This window comes from Poeciliopsis prolifica, unplaced genomic scaffold, assembly GCF_027474105.1.
Source record: "Poeciliopsis prolifica strain line A6 unplaced genomic scaffold, Auburn_PproV2 SCAFFOLD049, whole genome shotgun sequence".
Classification (NCBI taxonomy): domain Eukaryota; kingdom Metazoa; phylum Chordata; class Actinopteri; order Cyprinodontiformes; family Poeciliidae; genus Poeciliopsis; species Poeciliopsis prolifica.
The window spans coordinates 790001-810383 of record NW_026562424.1 but is presented as its reverse complement, the minus strand read 5'-3'; the positions used below and the strand labels follow the sequence as shown (position 1 = coordinate 810383).

At 47.5% G+C, this 20383-nt stretch overlaps 2 protein-coding genes across 2 annotated transcripts in view; both read left to right on the top strand.

The window, feature by feature from the left end:
* Positions 1-202: 202 nt before the first annotated feature.
* On the top strand, positions 203-6967 carry ercc4 (excision repair cross-complementation group 4). The gene is given in 12 exon segments (XM_055058070.1): positions 203-438; positions 1049-1229; positions 1969-2164; positions 2386-2593; positions 2673-2853; positions 3435-3545; positions 3634-3753; positions 4716-5130; positions 5132-5362; positions 5456-5532; positions 5535-5564; positions 6073-6967. Coding segments are annotated over 12 exon segments (2670 nt in total). The 5' UTR covers positions 203-261; the 3' UTR covers positions 6816-6967.
* Positions 6968-7519: 552 nt separating this feature from the next.
* The window catches only part of mrtfba (myocardin related transcription factor Ba), a 34365-nt gene continuing 21501 nt past the window's right edge, over positions 7520-20383 (top strand). Inside the window, 8 exon segments of the mRNA XM_055057810.1 lie at positions 7520-7663; positions 13128-13364; positions 17484-17549; positions 17638-17693; positions 18513-18588; positions 18676-18837; positions 18910-19121; positions 19200-19352. Coding sequence (XP_054913785.1) covers positions 13202-13364; positions 17484-17549; positions 17638-17693; positions 18513-18588; positions 18676-18837; positions 18910-19121; positions 19200-19352 — 888 coding nt within the window. The 5' untranslated portion in view covers positions 7520-7663; positions 13128-13201.

Below are 20383 nucleotides of genomic sequence, written 5' to 3'. Positions count from 1 at the left end.
CTGCTTTTATTACTTTAATCTCTGCTACATTCAGTTTTGCATTTAAAATCAAAACTGAATGTTTTGTTTTGGTAAAGAACCAAAACAAAACAGACGCTCTAATCTTTACTGCCACTAGGTGGCGGTGTTGCTCTTGACCGCCAAACTCACCGGAAGTGACGCGTTGCTGACTTGTCACCGGAAGTGTGCCGTTTCAAAACATTGAGCAGCAGAAGCAGCTGCGGCTCGGTGACGTCTCAACGCTTTAAGCGGGTTTCCAAGATGGCGGGCCCGCTGCTGGACTTCGAGACCGAGATGTTTCTGGGTCTGTTCGGTTCGGACGGGCTGCTGGTGGCGGCGGAGGGCCTGGGGCTGGACCGCGTCCTGCTGCGGTTCCTGCGGGTTTACTCGGAGGAGGGCAGCCTGGTCCTGCTGCTCAACACAACCACAGCCGAACAGGTTCGGAGACGGCTCGTTCAGCACCGGAACCACTCGGTACTGCCCTGTCGCCACGGCGACAGCGGCCGGCTAATGATGGCGGATGTGACTAGCGGAGTTTTGCTCGCTGAGGGAAATCCTGCTGTCACTTCCAGTCGTTATGGAGTTAAAATGTTTCTTCTGGTGAATGAAGAGAAACATGTAAAAATTATAACGTAAAGTGGTGTGAATAAAACTTCTGCTTATATTTACTGTGCATTTGAAATCTATATTCCATATTCATTGTGCATTTTGCATAAATTAAAAGTAGCTTTTAAAATGACAACAAATTCAGGTGAAACAGACATTTCCAAATCTATTTTAACATAATGCTTTCCAAAGTGATAATTTATATGATTTACGACCATTAGTTTAATCTTCAGGTGATATGCGTCGCGTCATGGTTCATCTTACTTATAATAATATTACTAAAGTAGAAGTAGAAAGTGTTAAATAAATGTGAATGGTTTCTCCACATCATTGTTTGGTTTCAGTTCTCCATGTTCAGTGTCATCTGGTTCTGGACCTTCAGGTTTCACCTCTACATGACCTTTGGGTTTCGACCCCACAGTGACGTCCTTCTGCTCCTCAGGAGTATTTCACAGAGCAGCTGCGGGTCGAGGGCGTGACCCACCTGCCCAGGACGGTGACCAGTGACGTCCAGAGCGCCGAGCGCTACGGCGTTTACACCGGAGGGGGGGTTCTGTTCGTCACCAGCAGGATCCTGGTGGTGGATTTTCTGACGGACCGCATCCCCGCCCACCTCATCTCAGGTCAGAGACTGACCAATGGAGGTTATTGATCCTGTTGCAGAACTGCTGGTTTTATTTCAATCAATTCATTACATTTAACATTTTTATCAAAGATTTCGTCTGGATAAAATCCCTGCCAACAGTAACTCTGTGAAGTATTTGAATAATGAGTTACATCAACATTTTATTTCCCTTTGGGATGAATAAATATTTTTGAATTGAATTGCTGCACACTGGCAGCCAGCTGGCTGAAAAGAGGCATCTACATTTGACTCTACTGGCATGAATCGGCCTAATCCAAGTCATACTGTTAGCAAGCTGCTGCTACATGAAGAGATAGTTTGACTAATAACCAGCTTTGGAGTTTAACAGCTTATTCTTTTAATAACCACCAAATATTATGATTTAAATGATCAAGCCAGTAATAATCGATATGTTCTCTGTGGCTGTTTGTACCACATGTTTGCTGTTTTGTTTTTATCTTTCAGGTTTTTGTCTTTACGGTTTCTGACCTGTAAAATTAGCTTTTCAAATAAAGTTACACTAGTAAAAATAATTGTTTCTGTAATAAAAGAATATAATAATGTCAGAGTTTAGTGTATTTGTTTTATAAAACAAATATGATGGAATCTATAATTCTTCATTTATCATCATTTTCCTGGTGAAATCCTGCAGAAAAAGTGTTTCTTCAGGACCATCAGTGGGAAAACAGATGAAATGATTACATTAATATTACATGAATTTATTCCCGTCTTAACAGGCATCCTGGTGTATCGGGCTCATAAGATCATGGAGTCGTGTCAGGAGGCGTTCATCCTTCGCCTGTTCAGGCAGAAGAATAAGACCGGCTTCATCAAAGCCTTCACTGACAAGGCCACTTCCTTCTGCTCGGGTTTCTGCCAGGTGGAGCGGGTCATGAGGAACCTGTTTGTCAAGAAGCTGTACCTGTGGCCCAGGTACAGCAAACGCACAACGGCAGAAGACTAACATCAACATGAAGTAGTGTTCATGTTGATAAATAATGACATTCAAGGCAAACGTGGACTAAAACTGATAAAAAGTGTGATTATTTACTGTTTGACAGTCATTCATGTTTATCACAGTGGTATTTTTATGTTTATTTCATGTTTAGTTCATGTCAGTCTCTTGCTCACCTCTTCAGATAAAATGTTCTCAGATTCCAGGCGTCTGTGAACGCAGCTCTGGACAGACACAAGCCCGAGGTGGTGGAGCTGCATGTGTCGCTGACGCCGGCCATGAGGGCCATCCAGAGCTCCATCCTGGACATCATGAGCGCCTGCCTGAAGGAGCTGAAGCGCTACAACCCCAGCCTGGAGGCCGAGGACCTGTCGCTGGAGAACGCGCTGGGCAACACCTTTGAGAAGGTTTCGACTGAGGAGCAAAGCTCGTTTCTCCTGCTCAGCCGCCTCCACGTTCCTTCATGGTCTGCTTCTTCGTCTCCAGACGATCCGTCACTATCTGGACCCGCTGTGGCACCAGCTGGGAGCCAAGACCAAGGCGCTGGTCCAAGACCTGAAGGTCCTCCGGGTTCTGCTCCTCTACCTCACCCAGTACGACTGCGTCACCTTCCTCAACCTGCTGGAGTCGCTGCGCTCCAGCCAGAAGACCTTCGGCTCCAACTCAGGTCAGACAAACTAAACCACCTTGAAACGCACCGATCTACGACCTCCAGTACCAATGTCTGATATCAGATGAATTGACATTTAAACATAAATTTCCTGAATTGCAAATTTATTTGATAATTCTGAACCAGTTAATCTAATTTAAACCTCCATTCTGTAACGCAGGAGCAGATTTATTACAGACATTTAAAATAAAGAGGTACAAAAACTGGATTCTGGTTCATTAACATTTCTGCTTTGGAGTAATGAGATCTATAAACATAGATCTGCTTTTACCAAACACAAATCATCTAGAAGAAAACAATCAGCACAAAGAAACAAGAAGGTCTGCCTTACAGTTACATTATGATGTATTTGATGAGTAAAATTTGTATTCAATTATCAAATAAAACTCAGCGGTTAGAATGTCCTAGTCAAAGTTCAGACTGAAATAATTCTGAGGATCTGTGATAAAACATGAAAACGTTCATCCTCTTCACCTTCATCAGCTGCTTCGTGCTTAAATCCCAGAAACACTCGGCAGGGGTCATGTGAGGTCACTGAACGTTTCGCTGCTCTGACTTTTCTCCTTCGGTTCCGTCAGGCTGGCTCTTCCTGGACTGCAGCAACGCCATGTTTGTCAACGCCAGGAGCCGAGTGTACCGCTGCCCTGACGGCGGGAAGAAACCCAAACTGACCGCCGAGAATCACAAAGGTACAATTTCCTGTCCGCAACGCACACTTCCTGTTCGCGACACACACTTCCTGTCCGCGACGCACACTTCCTGTCTGATTTTCTGAAGGTCAGCGTGTTCCAGAGGTCAAGCGGGAGCTGGTGCTGGAGAAGAGTCCAAAGTGGGAGGTTCTGACTGAGGTTCTGGACGAGATCAAGAAGGAGAACCAGAACGCTCAGCAGGAACCAGGTGAGAGCTGCTGATGGCACGACACCTGGATAAACTTTTCATTAAATAATCTGGATTATTTTCGTTAAATAATCTGGATTATTTTCGTAAAAATAATCTGGATTATATTTCGTAAATAATCTGGATTATTTTCGTTAAATAATCTGGATTATTTTCGTTAAATAATCTGGATTATTTTCGTTAAATAATCTGGATTATTTCGTTAAATAATCTGGATTATTTCGTTAAATAACCTGGATTATTTTCGTAAAATAACCTGGATTATTTTCGAAAATAATTGGATTATTTCGTTAAATAATCTGGATTATTTTCGTTAAATAATCTGGATTATTTTCGTTAAATAATCTGGATTATTTTCGTTAAATAATCTGGATTATTTTCGTTAAATAATCTGGATTATTTTCGTTAAATAATCTGGATTATTTTCGTTAAAACTCTCCACCTGATAATATCTTTTATTATTTCTGGAAATCTTCCCACAGATGTTCAGGGAGTTTTTGGTTTAGTTTTTAATAGAAATATCTTAGTAAACTTAAAATAAGATCAAACTAACTTATACTTCTTATTTATGTATCAGTTATAGAGCAGCTGGTTTCACTCAGTAATCCTTCATGCTGATGAGGAGGCTCTGTTTTGTTTTGTTATAAATAATCTCCCAGTGGAACTAGATCAGTCTTCTGCTGTTAGGATAATAAGATAAAGATATTTGGTTTGTTTGTGGGCAACTGGAGGATCTTGTTTCCAGAACCTGACATGCTAGACATGAAGCTGCTGTGATTCCATAAAGCTTCACAAACTGGAATCACTGTACAGAAACAGCAGCTGTCACACTGTCACAGATTTGGTGACATTTTAAAGAAACGTAGCTGGAGCTTCTGTGCCGTTTCAGTTAGTGCGCCCCGTGCAAGGGCTGAGAATACTCCTTCCTGTTACAAACAGGAAGTCTGTCTCTGCGCCTGCAGGTCGGGTTCTGATCTGCGCCAGCGACGACCGGACCTGCGCGCAGCTGCACCAGTTAATCAAGCACGGCTCAGATTGGCTGCTGAACCGGCTTTACGCCCGGACCGTTGGGAAACGGGACCCTGCTTCGGCGGCTGCAACCTTTGACCCCGACTCACTGAAAAAGGGGAAAGGTCGGGTAAAAAAAGGAGGGAAGGGGAAAGAACCGGCGCAGAAACAAAGCACCAAGACGGGGAAAAGCCGAGCTTCTCTGACGCTGACCCAGATGATGAGGAAGGAAGAGGAAGAGGAGGCACGGGGCGGCGATGATGATGAAGAGCACCTGATGGAGGAAGAGGAGGAGCAGCTGAACCTGAACCTGTCGTCTGATTCCTACTACGGCGTCCTGAAGGAGCCGCTGACAGTCATCCACCCTCTGAGGCTGCTCCGACCCGCACAGCCTGACCCGGGTTCTGCAGGAGGTCCAACCCGCATTCGTGGTTCTGTATGACGCCGAGCTGAGCTTCGTCCGCCAGCTGGAGGTCCACAGAGCCGGCCGGCCCGGGAAGCCGCTGCGCGTCTACTTCCTGATCTACGGCGGCTCCACCGAGGAGCAGAGGTACCTCACAGCGCTGTCCCACGAAAAGAAGGCCTTCGAGCTTCTGATCAGGTCAGAACCGGGCGCAAGAGCCGACCTTTGACCTCAACGCCTGGCTGAGTGTGTATATCTACTCACTGTCTGTGTGTATATATCTATGCAGAGAAAAGCTACCATGGTGATCCCCGAGGAGAGAGAGGGGCGAGAGAACACCAACCTGGACTTAGCCAGGAGTTTAGAGCCGCCAACAGCGCCACCAACAGCAGGAGAGCAGGTCCGTTTGGTTCAGCTCATCAAGCCTCACTGTGAAACCAAAAACTGCAACGTTTCATCGTCTCAAAGCAGAATTTATGATTGTGTACAGCAGCATCCAGGTTCATGTTCACACAGTAAATCTGCAGCTTCACTTTTATAAAAACATCTTCCTAAATATTTATCAATCTGTGAAAAGATCAACCTCCTCACTGAGCTAAACAACCAGTCAGAGTCAGGAGGCGGAGCTTAGTGCTGCCAATCAGGCTCATGTATTCGCTGCTAAATCTACACATTTTTGAACATTAAAGATTTAGCATAGCATCATCAGTGGCTATGCTAACTAGACTTAGCATTGACATCATGCTATGCTAACTTCAGCGTAGCAGAGAGCAGGGCCATGATGGCAGCGCTAAGACCCGCCTCCTGGCTCTGATTATTTGTTAGCAGAAACAGATCACCTGTCAACCTGGTGACAGTTTCAGTAAATGTGTAAAAATGATGGCTGTCCTTCCTGCCTCGGCCTGCAGGGGGCCAGGAGCCGGGCGCCGCGCCCTCCAGGGTGATAGTGGACATGCGGGAGTTCCGCAGCGAGCTGCCGGCGCTGCTGCACCGCCGCGGCCTGGACATCGAGCCCGTCACGCTGCAGGTGGGCGACTACATCCTGACGCCCGACACCTGCGTGGAGAGGAAGAGTGTCAGCGACCTGATCGGCTCGCTGCAGAGCGGCCGGCTCTACGCGCAGTGCCTCGCCATGACGCGCTGCTACCGGAAGCCGCTGCTGCTGATCGAGTTCGACCCGGCCAAGCCGTTCTCCCTGACGGCCCGCTCCGACTTCCGCAGCGAAATCTCCTCCGCCGACGTCTCCTCCAAGCTCACGTTGCTCACGCTGCACTTCCCCCGCCTTCGGATCCTGTGGTGCCCGTCGCCGCACGCCACCGCAGAGCTCTTCCAGGAGCTGAAGCTGGGCCGGCCCGAGCCGGACGCCGCCGCCGCCCAGGCCGTCACGGCTGAGTCGGACGCCGCCGGTGAGTCGGCGGACCTCTACAATCCCGGGCCGTACGATTTCCTGATGAAGATGCCGGGCGTCAACGCCAAGAACTACCGGGCGCTGGTTAGAAGCGCCGGCAGCCTGGCGGAGCTGGCGAGGCGCAGCCTGGCGGAGCTGGCAGCCGCTCTGGGGAACGCCAACAACGCCAGGATGCTGCATGAGTTCCTGCACAACGCTGCAGATGCTCCAGCTGCCGCGCACAAACACAAACTGACGTCATGAAAGATGTTTTATATTTTATAGGAAGAAAGTGAAATTATTGTAGAATAAATTGGACTCTTGTTGAGCTTTCTATGTGTGACATTACTGAAAATTATGCTTTTATTTATTTTTTATTAAAGCTTGGAACCCTGGAATAAAGACTTACTTTTTACTTAAAATGTCTCAAACCAAACTCTAATTTTATGCTCATGTTGAAAATAATGAGATGAATTCATGTTTTGTCCATTTTTTAAAGATCCAATGAAATGAATTTTCTTTCAATATTACCTCCTGTAAGTAATTCTTTTTTTCATTGGTTAAATTTTTTTCATCCCTGGATTTTTTTGTTGTTGTCTTTAAAAACCAACATTTACAGATAACTTTAGTTTTGTTTTGTCTTATAATGGGATCAGTTACTGGATACTTGATTTGCCTTTTTATCAAATACTTTTTACTCCCATAATTCCTTGGATGGTTACTTTTAGCTTTTTTCTTGGTTAAAAATATGTTGAAGTAAAATAACTATTACTTTTTACATTTTTGCTCAGATTCCGGTCTAATTATTGTATTTAAATACAATAATTTAAATACAAATCTGATTATAGAGTTTTATAAATTCAGTCTGGCATCGTGTCTCAATAAGTTTTCTTTTCCTGTGTGTGAATCCATGAGGAGGCCACGCCCTCTTCCCCCTCCAACGTCTTGACGTCACTGCATCCCGGAGCCAGACGAGGCGCAGCCATTTTACTCCGCAAAATAAACTTCAGCCTTGTACTGAGACGGCAGGAAGAGAAAAATCTGCTCCAGCCCGATGGACATGTCCTGATCCACGGCTCGGATGGGTTCTGCTTTCGAGTCGACAGAGTTCGGTAAGAGCCCACTAGCCGGGTCTGGCTTGTTTTTAGCCTGCTAGCCTGAGAGAGCTAACTGGAGCTAACCGGAGGAGGTTGTTGTTGGGGAACGGGTCGGGATGTGACACTGCGCGACAGGAGGCGAGCGTGGGGAGAAACTACCCGGGGATGCGTGGGAGAGTGGGCTCACTACCGTGGGACGTTTTTCTGGAAATGACAGTTGCCGCTTCACCTTTGACACCTGGCGGTTTGAGTCTCACCTGTCAGGTTTAAAGTAGCTAGCCAGTGCTAGCTTATCCCACACCCACTCACTCCCACCAGCGGTCCCACGGTGATGTCACTCAGCTCAGAGAAACCTCACCTGGTTGCCAGGTGGCTGGTTTGTTCTCCAGAGGTTTGCACGGTATGCTAAGTTAACACGTTGTGTGAAAAAGTTCCTCCTTCTCACATGAAACAGTCTTGAGGCTCCAGATAAATAATAAAATGCGCTTTAATGCATCAGGCAGAAAGGATGTGGGCAGGAAGTGACGTCATGCGGTAGGTGGACCTTTTTTAATATCCCGATAAAATTAATACAAACTGTAAACCAACAGGTGATGATGCTAACAGCTAGCGTTCCTCGGCTTCAACTTCCACACTGAAGGCTGTTGCTGAGGTGCCTTGATTCTCCTGGAAAAGGCCAGATTTTTAAGAATATGAATAAAATTTAAATATATTTCTCAGTTTTAGAGTCTCAGTTTTAACTGTGATTTTCTACCAGATAAAGGTTCAGTCTGAGCTTTAAGTAGGACATTTCTGCTTCATCTCCCCTTCCGGTGATCAGCTCAGCGTCTCCAGAAAAGTTCTCCTGTCTCACAGATGGTGGATTATTTAAATCCACTGTTTTCCTCTTCACAGGTCGTGCGTTTTTATTTCTGGGTGATTATTAATCTGAACTTGTCCTGGTGGTTTGTTGATTCTTTCTTTCTGGGTCTTTATCTCTGGCATTCCTCTCATCCAGGCCTGTTCATAGGAGAGCTGACCTTTGACCTCCTTTCCTGTGTTGCTGTTGTGGAGACGCCTGTCTGTTATTGCTCTCATTTCCTCATTTTTGAACCTGTTCTTTGTTGAAATCAGGATTATGAAATATTGATCTGTCACTGCCATGGAGCCCAGTTTTCTGTTTCTCCATCTGAGATTAATTTTCAGGGGTTTTTGTTTTTGTGTGGCAGATTTGAAACCTCTTTCATTTTGCTGGACTAGTGTAATCTTTGATTAGGCCGTGGGAGAGGAAACGGACACACCCTGAGCTGAATTACGACCTTGTTCAGCTCTTATCCCAATGCTTTACATACACAGTCAGGACCCATATTATACAGATTTCTATTTACATTTCCTGTTTGTGACAGGAAATGAGACATAGCATCTGTGGTCAGAAACCCTTCAGAGGATTTCCACTTCTAGAAACAAATCATTTGTTTTATTCAGAGATGCTGATAAATATTTAACATAATGAAACTGCTCAGTCATCATCAGAAATCATCATTGACCTTCATCTTTCTGCAGGACTCTGCACCATCACCCTAATCTTGAACTCCCTCAAAGATTTGACTGGTCCGCTCCAAATGAAACAAAGCAAAAAACCAGGTGAAAATAAATCTACTTCAGTAATCCATTGATCATTAACTTTAGTATAGAGCATCTGAAAATAAAACTTATTCAGAGCCAAAACTTTACAAAAAACATTTAGAATTTAAGGTGAAAATATAATTTATCTATAAATCTGTTCTCTGAACTCTAGTTCAGTTTTAGCTTCTCCTGGTTCAAGTTCTGTAAAATAATCTCATATTAATCACTTTTCATCCAGTTATTGATCAGTTAACCATTAACTGATCAGCTCTGCTTTGTATTGACGATCAGTTGTTCTCATGTTAGAATAATTTTTTAGCTGCAGATTCATCATTCATTAAAGGAATGCTGTTATTGAAACAAAGAAAATAAAATGTGAAATTTCTCATTTTAAAAAAGAATTGGATTATTTGTATTTTTAATCAGCATAAATTAAGCTTCAGTAACAATTCTGCAAAATGTGCCGATCAATGAGTAAAGTAATAATCAATCAGTCACAGCTTCTCTGTTTTTGTGATCAGATCAGGTGACATAGATTTATGACGTCTCTGATGATGATTGATGGTGTTGTGGGCGTCGCCCTGGGTGTTGTGGGCGTGGACTCAGGCTTGCTGCCTGATGATGTGTTGCTGCAGCACTGTGTTAGCTGGTTACCTGAACCTTCCCTACAGGTGTGAGGCATTCTTCTTCTTCTGCTGCTGATTTGTGTCTGAGATGAAGCCGTCAGAGCAACACGCTGCGCCGCCATCTGGATCTGCAGCTCTCCTTCTCCTCCTCACCCTCCTCCGCTCAACCTGCTGACATCCATCTATCCAACATGGCCGCCATTCTCTCCCTCCATTTCTTTCCCTCCTTTGCTTTGCTTGTGAAAGTCTTCCCATCTGATCATTGAACTCTCCAAATTTGACGTTTAACCCTAACGTCATTGAGTCATTTCTTTCTCCAGTTTGACCAGCTTAAAACGACACATTTTATTCCTTTCAAAATAAATGTTTTCTTTCCTTTAGCAGGAAATCCAGTTCTAAAATAAAAGCCTGTTTTATACTGTGTGGCTTCAGGCAATCAGAACTTTATGAATGGATGAGAGGAGAAGCTAATGTGATGGACCAATTCATCCAGTTAGAACCGCTTATGTTGATGCTCGTGACTGAAATAATGATTATGAATCTGGACGTTATTATTGAACCAGATATGAATCAATGGTTTGAATACAGAGCTCGGGGCGTGACGACGGCCTGGCCCAGTTCCAGAGGGGGCGGGTCAGACCCACTTCAGATTAATGACTAAAACTTGAATGATTAATGGATCAAATGTTAGAAAAATTACCCAAAAATTAAAAGTTAGAAATGGTTTGAAAATCATTTCTTACAGCGAACTGTTCACCTCAAAAATGAACCGTTGCTGCGTCACTAAGAGGCGGCGTGGCTGGTGTCCTGTAGAGGTCAGTGTTGCAGCCTCTGACTGCAGCTTCTGACTGCAGCCTCTGACTGCAGCCTCTGACTGCAGCCTCTGACTGCAGCCTCTGACTGCGGCCTCTGACTGCAGCCTCTGACTGCGGCCTCTGACTGCAGCCTCTGACTGCAGCCTCTGACTGCGGCCTCTGACTGCAGCCTCTGACTGCAGCCTCTGACTGCAGCCTCTGACTGCGGCCTCTGACTGCAGCCTCTGACTGCGGCCTCTGACTGCAGCCTCTGACTGCAGCCTCTGACTGCGGCCTCTGACTGCAGCCTCTGACTGCGGCCTCTGACTGCAGCTTCTGACTGCAGCCTCTGACTGCAGCTTCTGACTGCAGCCTCTGACTGCAGCTTCTGACTGCGGCTTCTGACTGCAGCCTCTGACTGCAGCTTCTGACTGCAGCCTCTGACTGCAGCTTCTGACTGCGGCTTCTGACTGCAGCCTCTGACTGCAGCCTCTGACTGCAGCCTCTGACTGCGGCCTCTGACTGCGGCCTCTGACTGCGGCTTCTGACTGCGGCTTCTGACTGCGGCCTCTGACTGCAGCCTCTGACTGCGGCCTCTGACTGCAGCCTCTGACTGCAGCTTCTGACTGCAGCCTCTGACTGCAGCCTCTGACTGCGGCCTCTGACTGCAGCCTCTGACTGCAGCCTCTGACTGCGGCCTCTGACTGCGGCTTCTGACTGCGGCTTCTGACTGCGGCCTCTGACTGCGGCCTCTGACTGCGGCTTCTGACTGCGGCCTCTGACTGCGCGGCCTCTGACTGCAGCCTCTGACTGCGGCCTCTGACTGCAGCCTCTGACTGCAGCTTCTGACTGCAGCCTCTGACTGCAGCCTCTGACTGCGGCCTCTGACTGCAGCCTCTGACTGCGGCCTCTGACTGCGGCCTCTGACTGCGGCTTCTGACTGCGGCTTCTGACTGCGGCCTCTGACTCCGACTTCTGACTGCGGCCTCTGACTGCGGCTTCTGACTGCGGCCTCTGACTGCGGCCTCTGACTGCGGCTTCTGACTGCGGCCTCTGACTGCGGCCTCTGACTGCGGCCTCTGACTGCGGCTTTTGACTGCGGCCTCTGACTGCGGCCTCTGACTGCGGCTTCTGACTGCAGCCTCTGACTGCGGCTTCTGACTGCGGCTTCTGACTGCGGCCTCTGACTGCGGCCTCTGACTGCGGCTTCTGACTGCGGCCTCTGACTGCGGCTTCTGACTGCAGCCTCTGACTGCGGCCTCTGACTGCAGCCTCTGACTGCGGCCTCTGACTGCAGCCTCTGACTGCAGCCTCTGCCGATGAGTAACAGTCTGATTTGGGTTTTGTTTTGGGTGAAAAGTCGCATTTGAGTCGCGTTTTCCTGCGTGTGATCGTAGCTTTAGCGTAAACTTTTATTTTTCCACCATTAACTGAATTTTGTAGCCGTTATGCTCATTAAATTTCCCATCAGCCCCGGCTGCAGCTCTGCATGTTCAATGCAGGAACTATTAAGATAAAACACGTTTCCAAGTGCTGCTTCATCATCATCATCATCATGACTTTTGGTCCCTGCTGGTTTTCACACCTGCTGCAGCAGCTGCAGGAGCAGCAGCTGCAGCAGCATTTGGATGTTCCTCAGCGGGCCTCATTAGGGCGACGCGGTCGCTGCCTGATGGAAGCTGAGCGCTCAGTTCGATCCGTTTCCTTCTTCTGATGTTTGACTTTTCCGGTTTGTTTTCCGTCCAGGAAAATGAATCGGAGCGAGTTTGTTTTAATCTTTGTTCGTCTTCCTGTTTCTGCAGCCAGAGCAGGAAGAAATTTGACCCGTTTCTATTCTTAAAGTTTCCGTTGTCGTCATGATGTCATCGTCTGCTGCTGCGTAAGAAACCATTATTCTCCAAATATTTCAGGTTATTTGTGACTCCGCCTCCTGCTCTGTTTTCACACTTTTAACTTTATTTTATCTTTATTGATTCCCAATGAAGCAAATTTTACAAAACATTTAGTCACAGCATCATGATTTCAAACTTAAAAGATAAGGAGACCTGTGCATTATGATAAATGAAACAATAATTTTCACTTTCTTTCCTCTGGAAAAATTACAAAGATCAGAATAAACAATAGAATAATGCAAAAAGAAAAAAACAAATCAATGAATTAAAAAAAAAAACATTAGCCAGGGGGCGGGGCTTAGTGCATAACAGCAATAAGCCCTGCCCCCTGTCTCTAATTGGCTGTTTTCCGTTCATTTCTTCAGACAGCAGCAGTTCAGAGAGCGACCTGTTCAGATCATCTATTTCATATTAAGCCGTAACAACATGGAGTCGGATTAAATACATGTGTTCAAAATGTTTTTTTATAAAAGTTCCTGCAGCTTTGAGGCCAACAGGAACATCAAGCTGCTTCGCTCCAGACACAGTTTCTACTTCCTGTTGACATGTCTTCTCCCTGCAGGCTGCCTTGCTTAAAGGGCCGGTGACCCAGACCGCTCTCTCTCGCTCTCCCCGGCCGCCCCCTCCAGAGGCAGCATGGAGCCCTGGGCGTCCCAGCAGCAGCTCGCAGCAGAGGGGGATTGTGGGATATCCAGCCTGCTAGTGCCAAGTCCACAGAGCGAGGCGGTGACCCACGAGATGGAGGAGCTGTCGCTGCAGCCCACGCAGAGCCTGCCGCCACTCAACGAGCGCAAGAACGGTGAGAACACGCTCTGCCGCAGCGACGGTGCCGCGGCAGCGAGAATAAAGTTACAAATTTGAAAGAAAAAAGTTTAAAAAAGAATGTCGTTTGGGTTTATATAGATGAAAACGTTTCTGAAACTGATCCAGAGTTTATTATTATTAATATTTATGAAGACGATCGGCTGCATGTTGACCCAGCGTCTCCTCCATCTTGGCTTGAAACAAGGCCATCATCATCATTAGCCTTCCCAGACTCCTCCAGTGTTTGAACCCGTCTGGTTCTGATCAGATGGCCGGCAGAGATCCGGGTCGTTACGGCACGCCTGGATCTGATTGGCCAGTTTAATCCCAGTTCTCCCAGGCAGACTGGCAGCGTCCCACCAGTTTCCCAGCAGACAGCCCCTCTCTGCGGCCAGGCAGGTGCTGATGTGTCGCCATGTCGGCGGCTCTTCTGCTGCCGTCAGCAGAAACGACGACGCTCATTAAATCCTCCTGAAACCGTGGCAACCTTCCTGTTTGACTTGCGGAGCGTTTTCCTGCGGAGGGATCATCCTGGTAAAAACCGCCGCAGGTCGGAGCGAGCTTCGCTCAAACCTTCCTGTCTGATGATTTATTTTCATGGAGATTAAAATCCGCAGTGCAGCTTCTGGATCTGAACTTTCTGTCCTTCTCTGTGTTTCATGTCTGATATGTAATGTTTTTTCTGGATCCTTCACTGCAAAATCACAAATATCTGTCTAGTTTTTTAACACAAGCACCTTAACACACTTAGAATAAGACAAAATTAACTTATTGGAAACTTTTCAACAAGTTACAAGAGCTTGTTTTTAGTTTTCAGTCAGGCCCAGACGATGAAGAGTAGCATGAAGAGGATGTGAATGGAAATGGTTTAGTGGACGTTCTGCTGATCTGACGTTTGTGTTTTTATGGATTTTTATTCATGTTCTTGTTCTGCTGTTTTTGCTCCTGTTTCTCAGGCTGATTCCTAATACAGGAGACTTACAAATCATTTTATCTTAATAGTTCCTTAATATTGATTTCAAAAACTTCTAGATAAACTGATTATTTTTCACTTACATTTTCTCCTTGTAAGTGAAATAATCTGCTCTTTTATCACTGTTAAGGATTTACTGACTCAAAACAAGCTCCTGTATTTTACTGTAAAGTAAATGCTGCGGCGGCGCAGGGGCAAAGCACAACCCCTTATTGAGGCCTTAGTCCTGGTGATGGTGGTCACAGGTTCGATTCCCGGCCAGGCAAGATTTGCTGCATGTCTTCCCTCCTCTCATTACCCTGTTTCCTGTCAAACTACTTTCAGATAATGGCCACTAGCGCAAACAAAACGTTTAAAAACAGAAATAGCTGGTAAGATTTTTGCAGATCAGTTGTAATGTGTTTAAAAATAGCAAACAGTAACATGCGCTCATGCCGCCGAGCCTCTGAAGCCATCTTCCCTGCGTTTAAAAGAAAAAGCAGTTTTCCTTTTAAATTGCGTTGGACCGTGTAGCTCGTTGTGGTCGCATTAATTTCCATGACTGTAGCTGAAAAATATGTAGAAAGAAAAAATGTAAAGGAAAGAGCGGCAGCCTCTGACTGAGAAACAGAAGAAGTGATTAATTTAACTGAGCAGCAGAAAGAGCGCGCCAACATTTGGAAATCAGGAGAAACGGTGTGCTGAGCGGCAGCAAAGAGACCTAGCAGACAGGCAACCTACCCAGAAATTTAAAAGCACTCTGAGGAGAGCCAGTTTGCTTGGGATTCATCACATGTGGAGGGAATCACTTCAGACAAATAAAACCAGTTAAAGAAAGAAATATTTGAACTAGTGGATGTAATTTCTGCTCCAGTTCTTAGTTTCTGATCCACTAGATCAGGATGTTTGTGCCACAAGGACAGCCTGTCAATGGTTTTATTAGACATTGCAGCAGTGAAAGGAAGCAGCTCAAAGTCTCACAATCTCAAAGCAACCTGATGCTAAGTATCAGGTTGACTTTTCCTGATTGGAGGAAAAGTCAAAGTAATAGTGGTGGGACTTGATTAACATTTTTAATTATTTTGATTGTTTTGATCTAAAATAAATGCTTCTTCCTCCATATTTTCCTTGTTGATAGGTTTTAGTGTTAAGTTAAAGTCTCTGGTCATTGAGTCAGCAGGGATTTGAACCGCATAAGGAGAGTTTCTGTCTCTGGCAGCTTCAGGATGAAGCAGCAACAGGATGGGGAGGGGCACCAAACACAGGAAATCCCCGCAGATAAGTCTGTTCCTCCTGAAGTGGAGTTGCTGTGCCGATACCTGTTGCCCCTCCATTCCCCGTCAGAAAAGACTTTAACAAGAGTCTGGATGAGAAGAAAATAGAAAAGTATTGAAACCTTGCAAGGTGAGAGCAGAAATCCAGAGTGACAGGAGTCTGTCAGTCTGTCTGACCAGCAGTGGATCCGGCTTCAGGTTCCGGTCAGAGAAGAGACTTGATTGGACCGGAGCCGTGAATCCCTGATTGTGACGAACCAGGGATTCTGTGGAGCCCAGCTCAGACGGTCTCCCATTGGTCCGCTGTTCAGGTCGGGGGTTGTTCTTGGGTGGAAGGAGAGTTTTGGGTTGGGAAGAAACATTGAGAGCTTCCAGGATCAAGGACCTCCTGCTGTTATCTGACACTGCAGAGGTCACTGCAGAGGTCACTGTGAGAGCCGCTTGACCAGCCTCATGATAAGCAGGAGGTGAGGAGAACATTACAACATTTTCCATTGCCCCTCAGTTGCCCCTCAGTTGCCCCCCCGTTGCCCCTCAGTTGCCCCTCAGTTGCCCCCCCGTTGCCCCTCAGTTGCCCCTCAGTTGCCCCTGCCCCAATGTTGCTTGTGTTTTTCCAAGTTTGTGCCAGACGTTGTCTTTCCAGATCTGTGAGGTCGTCCCTTTGGCTCAGGTCAAAGGTCATGATGTGTTTGTGGAGCCGAGCAGCAGAACATTTCCGCCAGCAGGAAGCCTGCTGGGAAAACGTTGCCCTGCATACTTTGACTAGGCCCCGTGTTGATGTGTGCGGCCCGTTTCCTTGTTGAGGTTTTGCATCTTTTCAGGTTGATGTTTTCTTTTCGTGTCCTATTATATTTTGTTTTTAGGTTTTACTGGCTCTAGTGGCCTTCATTTGATAGTGAGTGGACAGGACAGAGAGAACGGGAAGACATGGGGCTAAAGGCCGCCTGACTGGGAATCGAACCTGCAGCGGCGCGGAGCACTGTTTTGTTACATCTTACATTTTTCATTTTAATATGTTGTCTGTTTTTTTGAAACATTGATTTTAAATCTGTGTTTTCTTCTTGAAGATCAGATTATTGTTGGGTTCAGATTAAGGGCCGCCCAGAGTCATTTGAAGGGCCGTAAGCGGCCACCGGGCCCCGAAGCCAACGGGCCCCCAGGCCAACGGGCCCCCAGGCCCCCAGGCCAATGGGCCCCCAGGCCCCCAGGCCACCGGGCCAATGGGCCCCCAGGCCATCGGGCCCCCAGGCCCCCAGGCCACTGGGCCCCCAGGCCACCGGGCCACCGGGCCCCCAGGCCACCGGGCCCCCAGGCCACCGGGCCCCCAGGCCACCGGGCCAATGGGCCCCCAGGCCACCGGGCCAATGGGCCCCCAGGCCACCGGGCCACCGGGCCCCCAGGCCACCGGGCCCCCAGGCCACCGGGCCCCCAGGCCACCGGGCCACCGGGCCCCCAGGCCACCGGGCCCCCAGGCCACCGGGCCCCCAGGCCACCGGGCCAATGGGCCCCCAGGCCACCGGGCCAATGGGCCCCCAGGCCACCGGGCCACCGGGCCCCCAGGCCACCGGGCCCCCAGGCCACCGGGCCCCCAGGCCACCGGGCCACCGGGCCCCCAGGCCACCGGGCCCCCAGGCCACCGGGCCCCCAGGCCACCGGGCCCCCAGGCCATCGGGCCCCCAGGCCACCGGGCCCCCAGGCCACCGGGCCCCCAGGCCATCGGGCCCCCAGGCCGCGCTTTGAGCACCGTTGGTTCAAAGTGTCTCTGATGAGGTCAGAGCGGCGTCCAGCCTGGAGTGATGCGTTGCCATGGTTACCTGAGCGGCGGCTCCCGGTCGCCCGTGGCGTTCTGTGGTCGCTGCTTCGTGACGCGTCTCTGCTCTCCCTGCAGTTCTGCAGCTGCGGCTGCAGCAGCGCCGGACCCGGGAGCAGCTGGTGGACCAGGGCATCATGCCGCGTGAGTAACGCCGCCGCCCGCTCGGCGCCGAGTCGGTGGACGTCTTCCAGCGCGAGGAGGAGAACTGAACTCTGTGTTTGTGTCGCAGCTCTGAAGAGTCCAGCAGCGTTTCATGGCCAGATCCGCAGCCTGGAGCGAGCCAGGGTGAGCAAAACGCCACACTGAACGCGCTTCAGATTCCTGCTCAGAGTGGAACCATGGAAACTCTGAGTTCACTATCCAATATGGCTGCCGCTGGAATAAAGTGTCAGAAACACAGAAACTTATTATTGACAGTCTGTGTTATATTAAACCAGAGAAAATAAAATCTCTTTTAGGGAATTCTGCTTTTATTTTCATGCCTGAAAAGGTTGGAGATAAATTATTGGTCATTATTAATAATAGTATTAGTTTGACGTTATTTCTGTGATTTAGATGCATTTTAAACCTCGATCAGCAGAAAGTCTCAAGATCTGCATCTTTTATTAGCGGTTGTACTAGTTTTAATAAGTTATTAAAGTTTGTTTAATATTATGTCTTGTTAGTAATCAATTATTGTGATGATTAATGGGGCCATTTAACCTTCTGAGTCTTTTTATAAAATGTTAGAAATAGATTAAAAGATGTAAATAAAATTGTTGGCCTAAACCTTTTGTTGCCTAAACTAAAGTTTGAGGCGAAGGATTCCCCTGCAGCTCAGCGCCGGCCGCAGCAGCAGAACTGATTATTGATCACTGAAGGGGATTAATAGGAGATTTTCCAGAATGTGAATCAGGAGTTTTTCTATAGCAGATTTACAGATGAAGAAGATTTTTATCTTAAAAGTTTATATTTTTCTGTTCGGTTTTGGCTTCATTTGGACTCATTTCAGCCTTTTTAGCGTCTTTATGCTCCAGTTAAAAGTCGATTTCTAAATTAGTTGGTTATTATTCCAGTAATAGATAATCAGATGAGTCGTTTGCTGACATCCTGGCTTGTTTTCAGACGGAAAACTTCCTGAAGCACAAGATCCGCAGCCGGCCGGAGCGCGCCGAGCTGGTCCGGATGCACATCCTGCAAGGTGCTGCTGTCCTCCATCTTTGTTAGTTAGAGCCATGTGATGCGTTGCCATTTTCTGAGTGCGACGTTTTGGCTCCTCCCCCCGCAGAGACGGGGGCGGAGCCGTCGCTCCAGGCGACCCAGATGAAGCTGAAGCGGGCGCGGCTGGCCGACAACCTGAACGAGAAGATCGCCCAGCGGCCCGGACCCATGGAGCTGGTGGAGAAGAACATCCTGCCGGTGGCGTCCAGCCTCAAGGAGGCCATCATAGGTGAGCCGCCGCTGCCGCCGGGGCTCCCTGCTGGGCGCGGCCCAAACTGACGGCTCTGCTGCTGACCCGCAGTGGGCCAGGTCAACTACCCCAAGGTTCTGGAGGAGGACGGCTGCTATGACGCCGTGTCTCCGGAGCAACCGGCCAGCCAGGAGTCTCAGGGCTCCGCCCCTTCACCTGGAGAGAGCAGAGTCCCGGAAACCCCGCCCCCAGGCCCGGCGCCCCCAGGCCCGGCGCCCCCATGCCCGGCGCCCGCAGTCCTGCCTGCCATCGTCATGCTGCAGGTCAGAGACAGAGCGCCCCCCGCTGGCTTCAGGAGGATTTACTCACATGTTTATTCAACTCTGTTTCTGCTGCTTCAGCCTCTTCCTAGCGCAGACTTCCCAAAGCCAGCTTCAGCCAATGAGCAGCCTCTCGCCCGTTCACCTGTCCAGCATCCTGTCCAGCATGCCACGCCCACCGCCGCGCCCACCGCCGCGCCGGCTGCTTCCAAACCGGGGCCGACTCTGGTAAAGGTGAGAACGACGCCAATCAGATCACTGTAAAACACAAAACCCTGCCAGGTATTGTTGTTGAGTTTCTGATTAAAATGTCTTATTACACCAAAAATAATACAACATTTACTCAGAAGTAACTTTTCAATAAGATATAAAGGTTATTTTCAGTCAATTATTCTTGGAATATTGATAAAACTTTTGTTCCTCTGGCAGATTTCTTTTTTTTAAATTCAAGTTTTTATTAAGGAACAACATAGAAAATATACATCTCATCCATTCACATAAGATGATATAAACCTGTACAGTCATCTATTCAGTTTGTTATATTAATCAATACAGTTAACCCCTTCTTGTGATTGTCCATCTCCAGTATTTAGTGTTCCCCTTTTCCCCTCCTCCTCACTCCTCTCAAAGGAAGAGAGGAGGAAGAACAAAACAAGTCAGTATCAACACTAGAATAACTTTTATGACCCTTAAAACCGAGGGTTCAACAGAGTAGCTAAGGAACAATGGGTGTCACCACAATCTCACTAGCTTCAGATCTGGTATTCATAAAAGTCCACCATGGGGTCCAACACTTTTCAAATTTGTCTTGCTCCAGTTTCAATGCAAATGTCAATTCCTCCATCTTGCAAATGTCTTGAATGATGCTTGTCCAGTCTTCTAATGTGGGTATTTTGTCCGTCATCCATTTCCGAGTAATTGCTTTTTTACTGGCAATTAGTAATATATTGAAAATATATGTTTTACAGAATCCCTTTACACAATCTGGTCGTTTGCCTAAAAGCATAATCTCAAAGTTTAGTGTAAGATTGGCTCCAATAACAGTCTCCACATTTTGTTTAATTGTCCTCCAGTAAGAAGACAACTTAGGACAGCTCCATAGAATATGAAAGTGGTCTGCTTGTTCCGATCCACATAACCTCCAGCATGTTTTATCTGCATTTCTGTCCCTTTGAGCTGGTGTTTTAAAGAAGCGTGTAACAGTTTTCCAAGCAAATTCTCTATATGTTAGTGAAGATGTACATCTCCAGCAGTTATTCAAAATA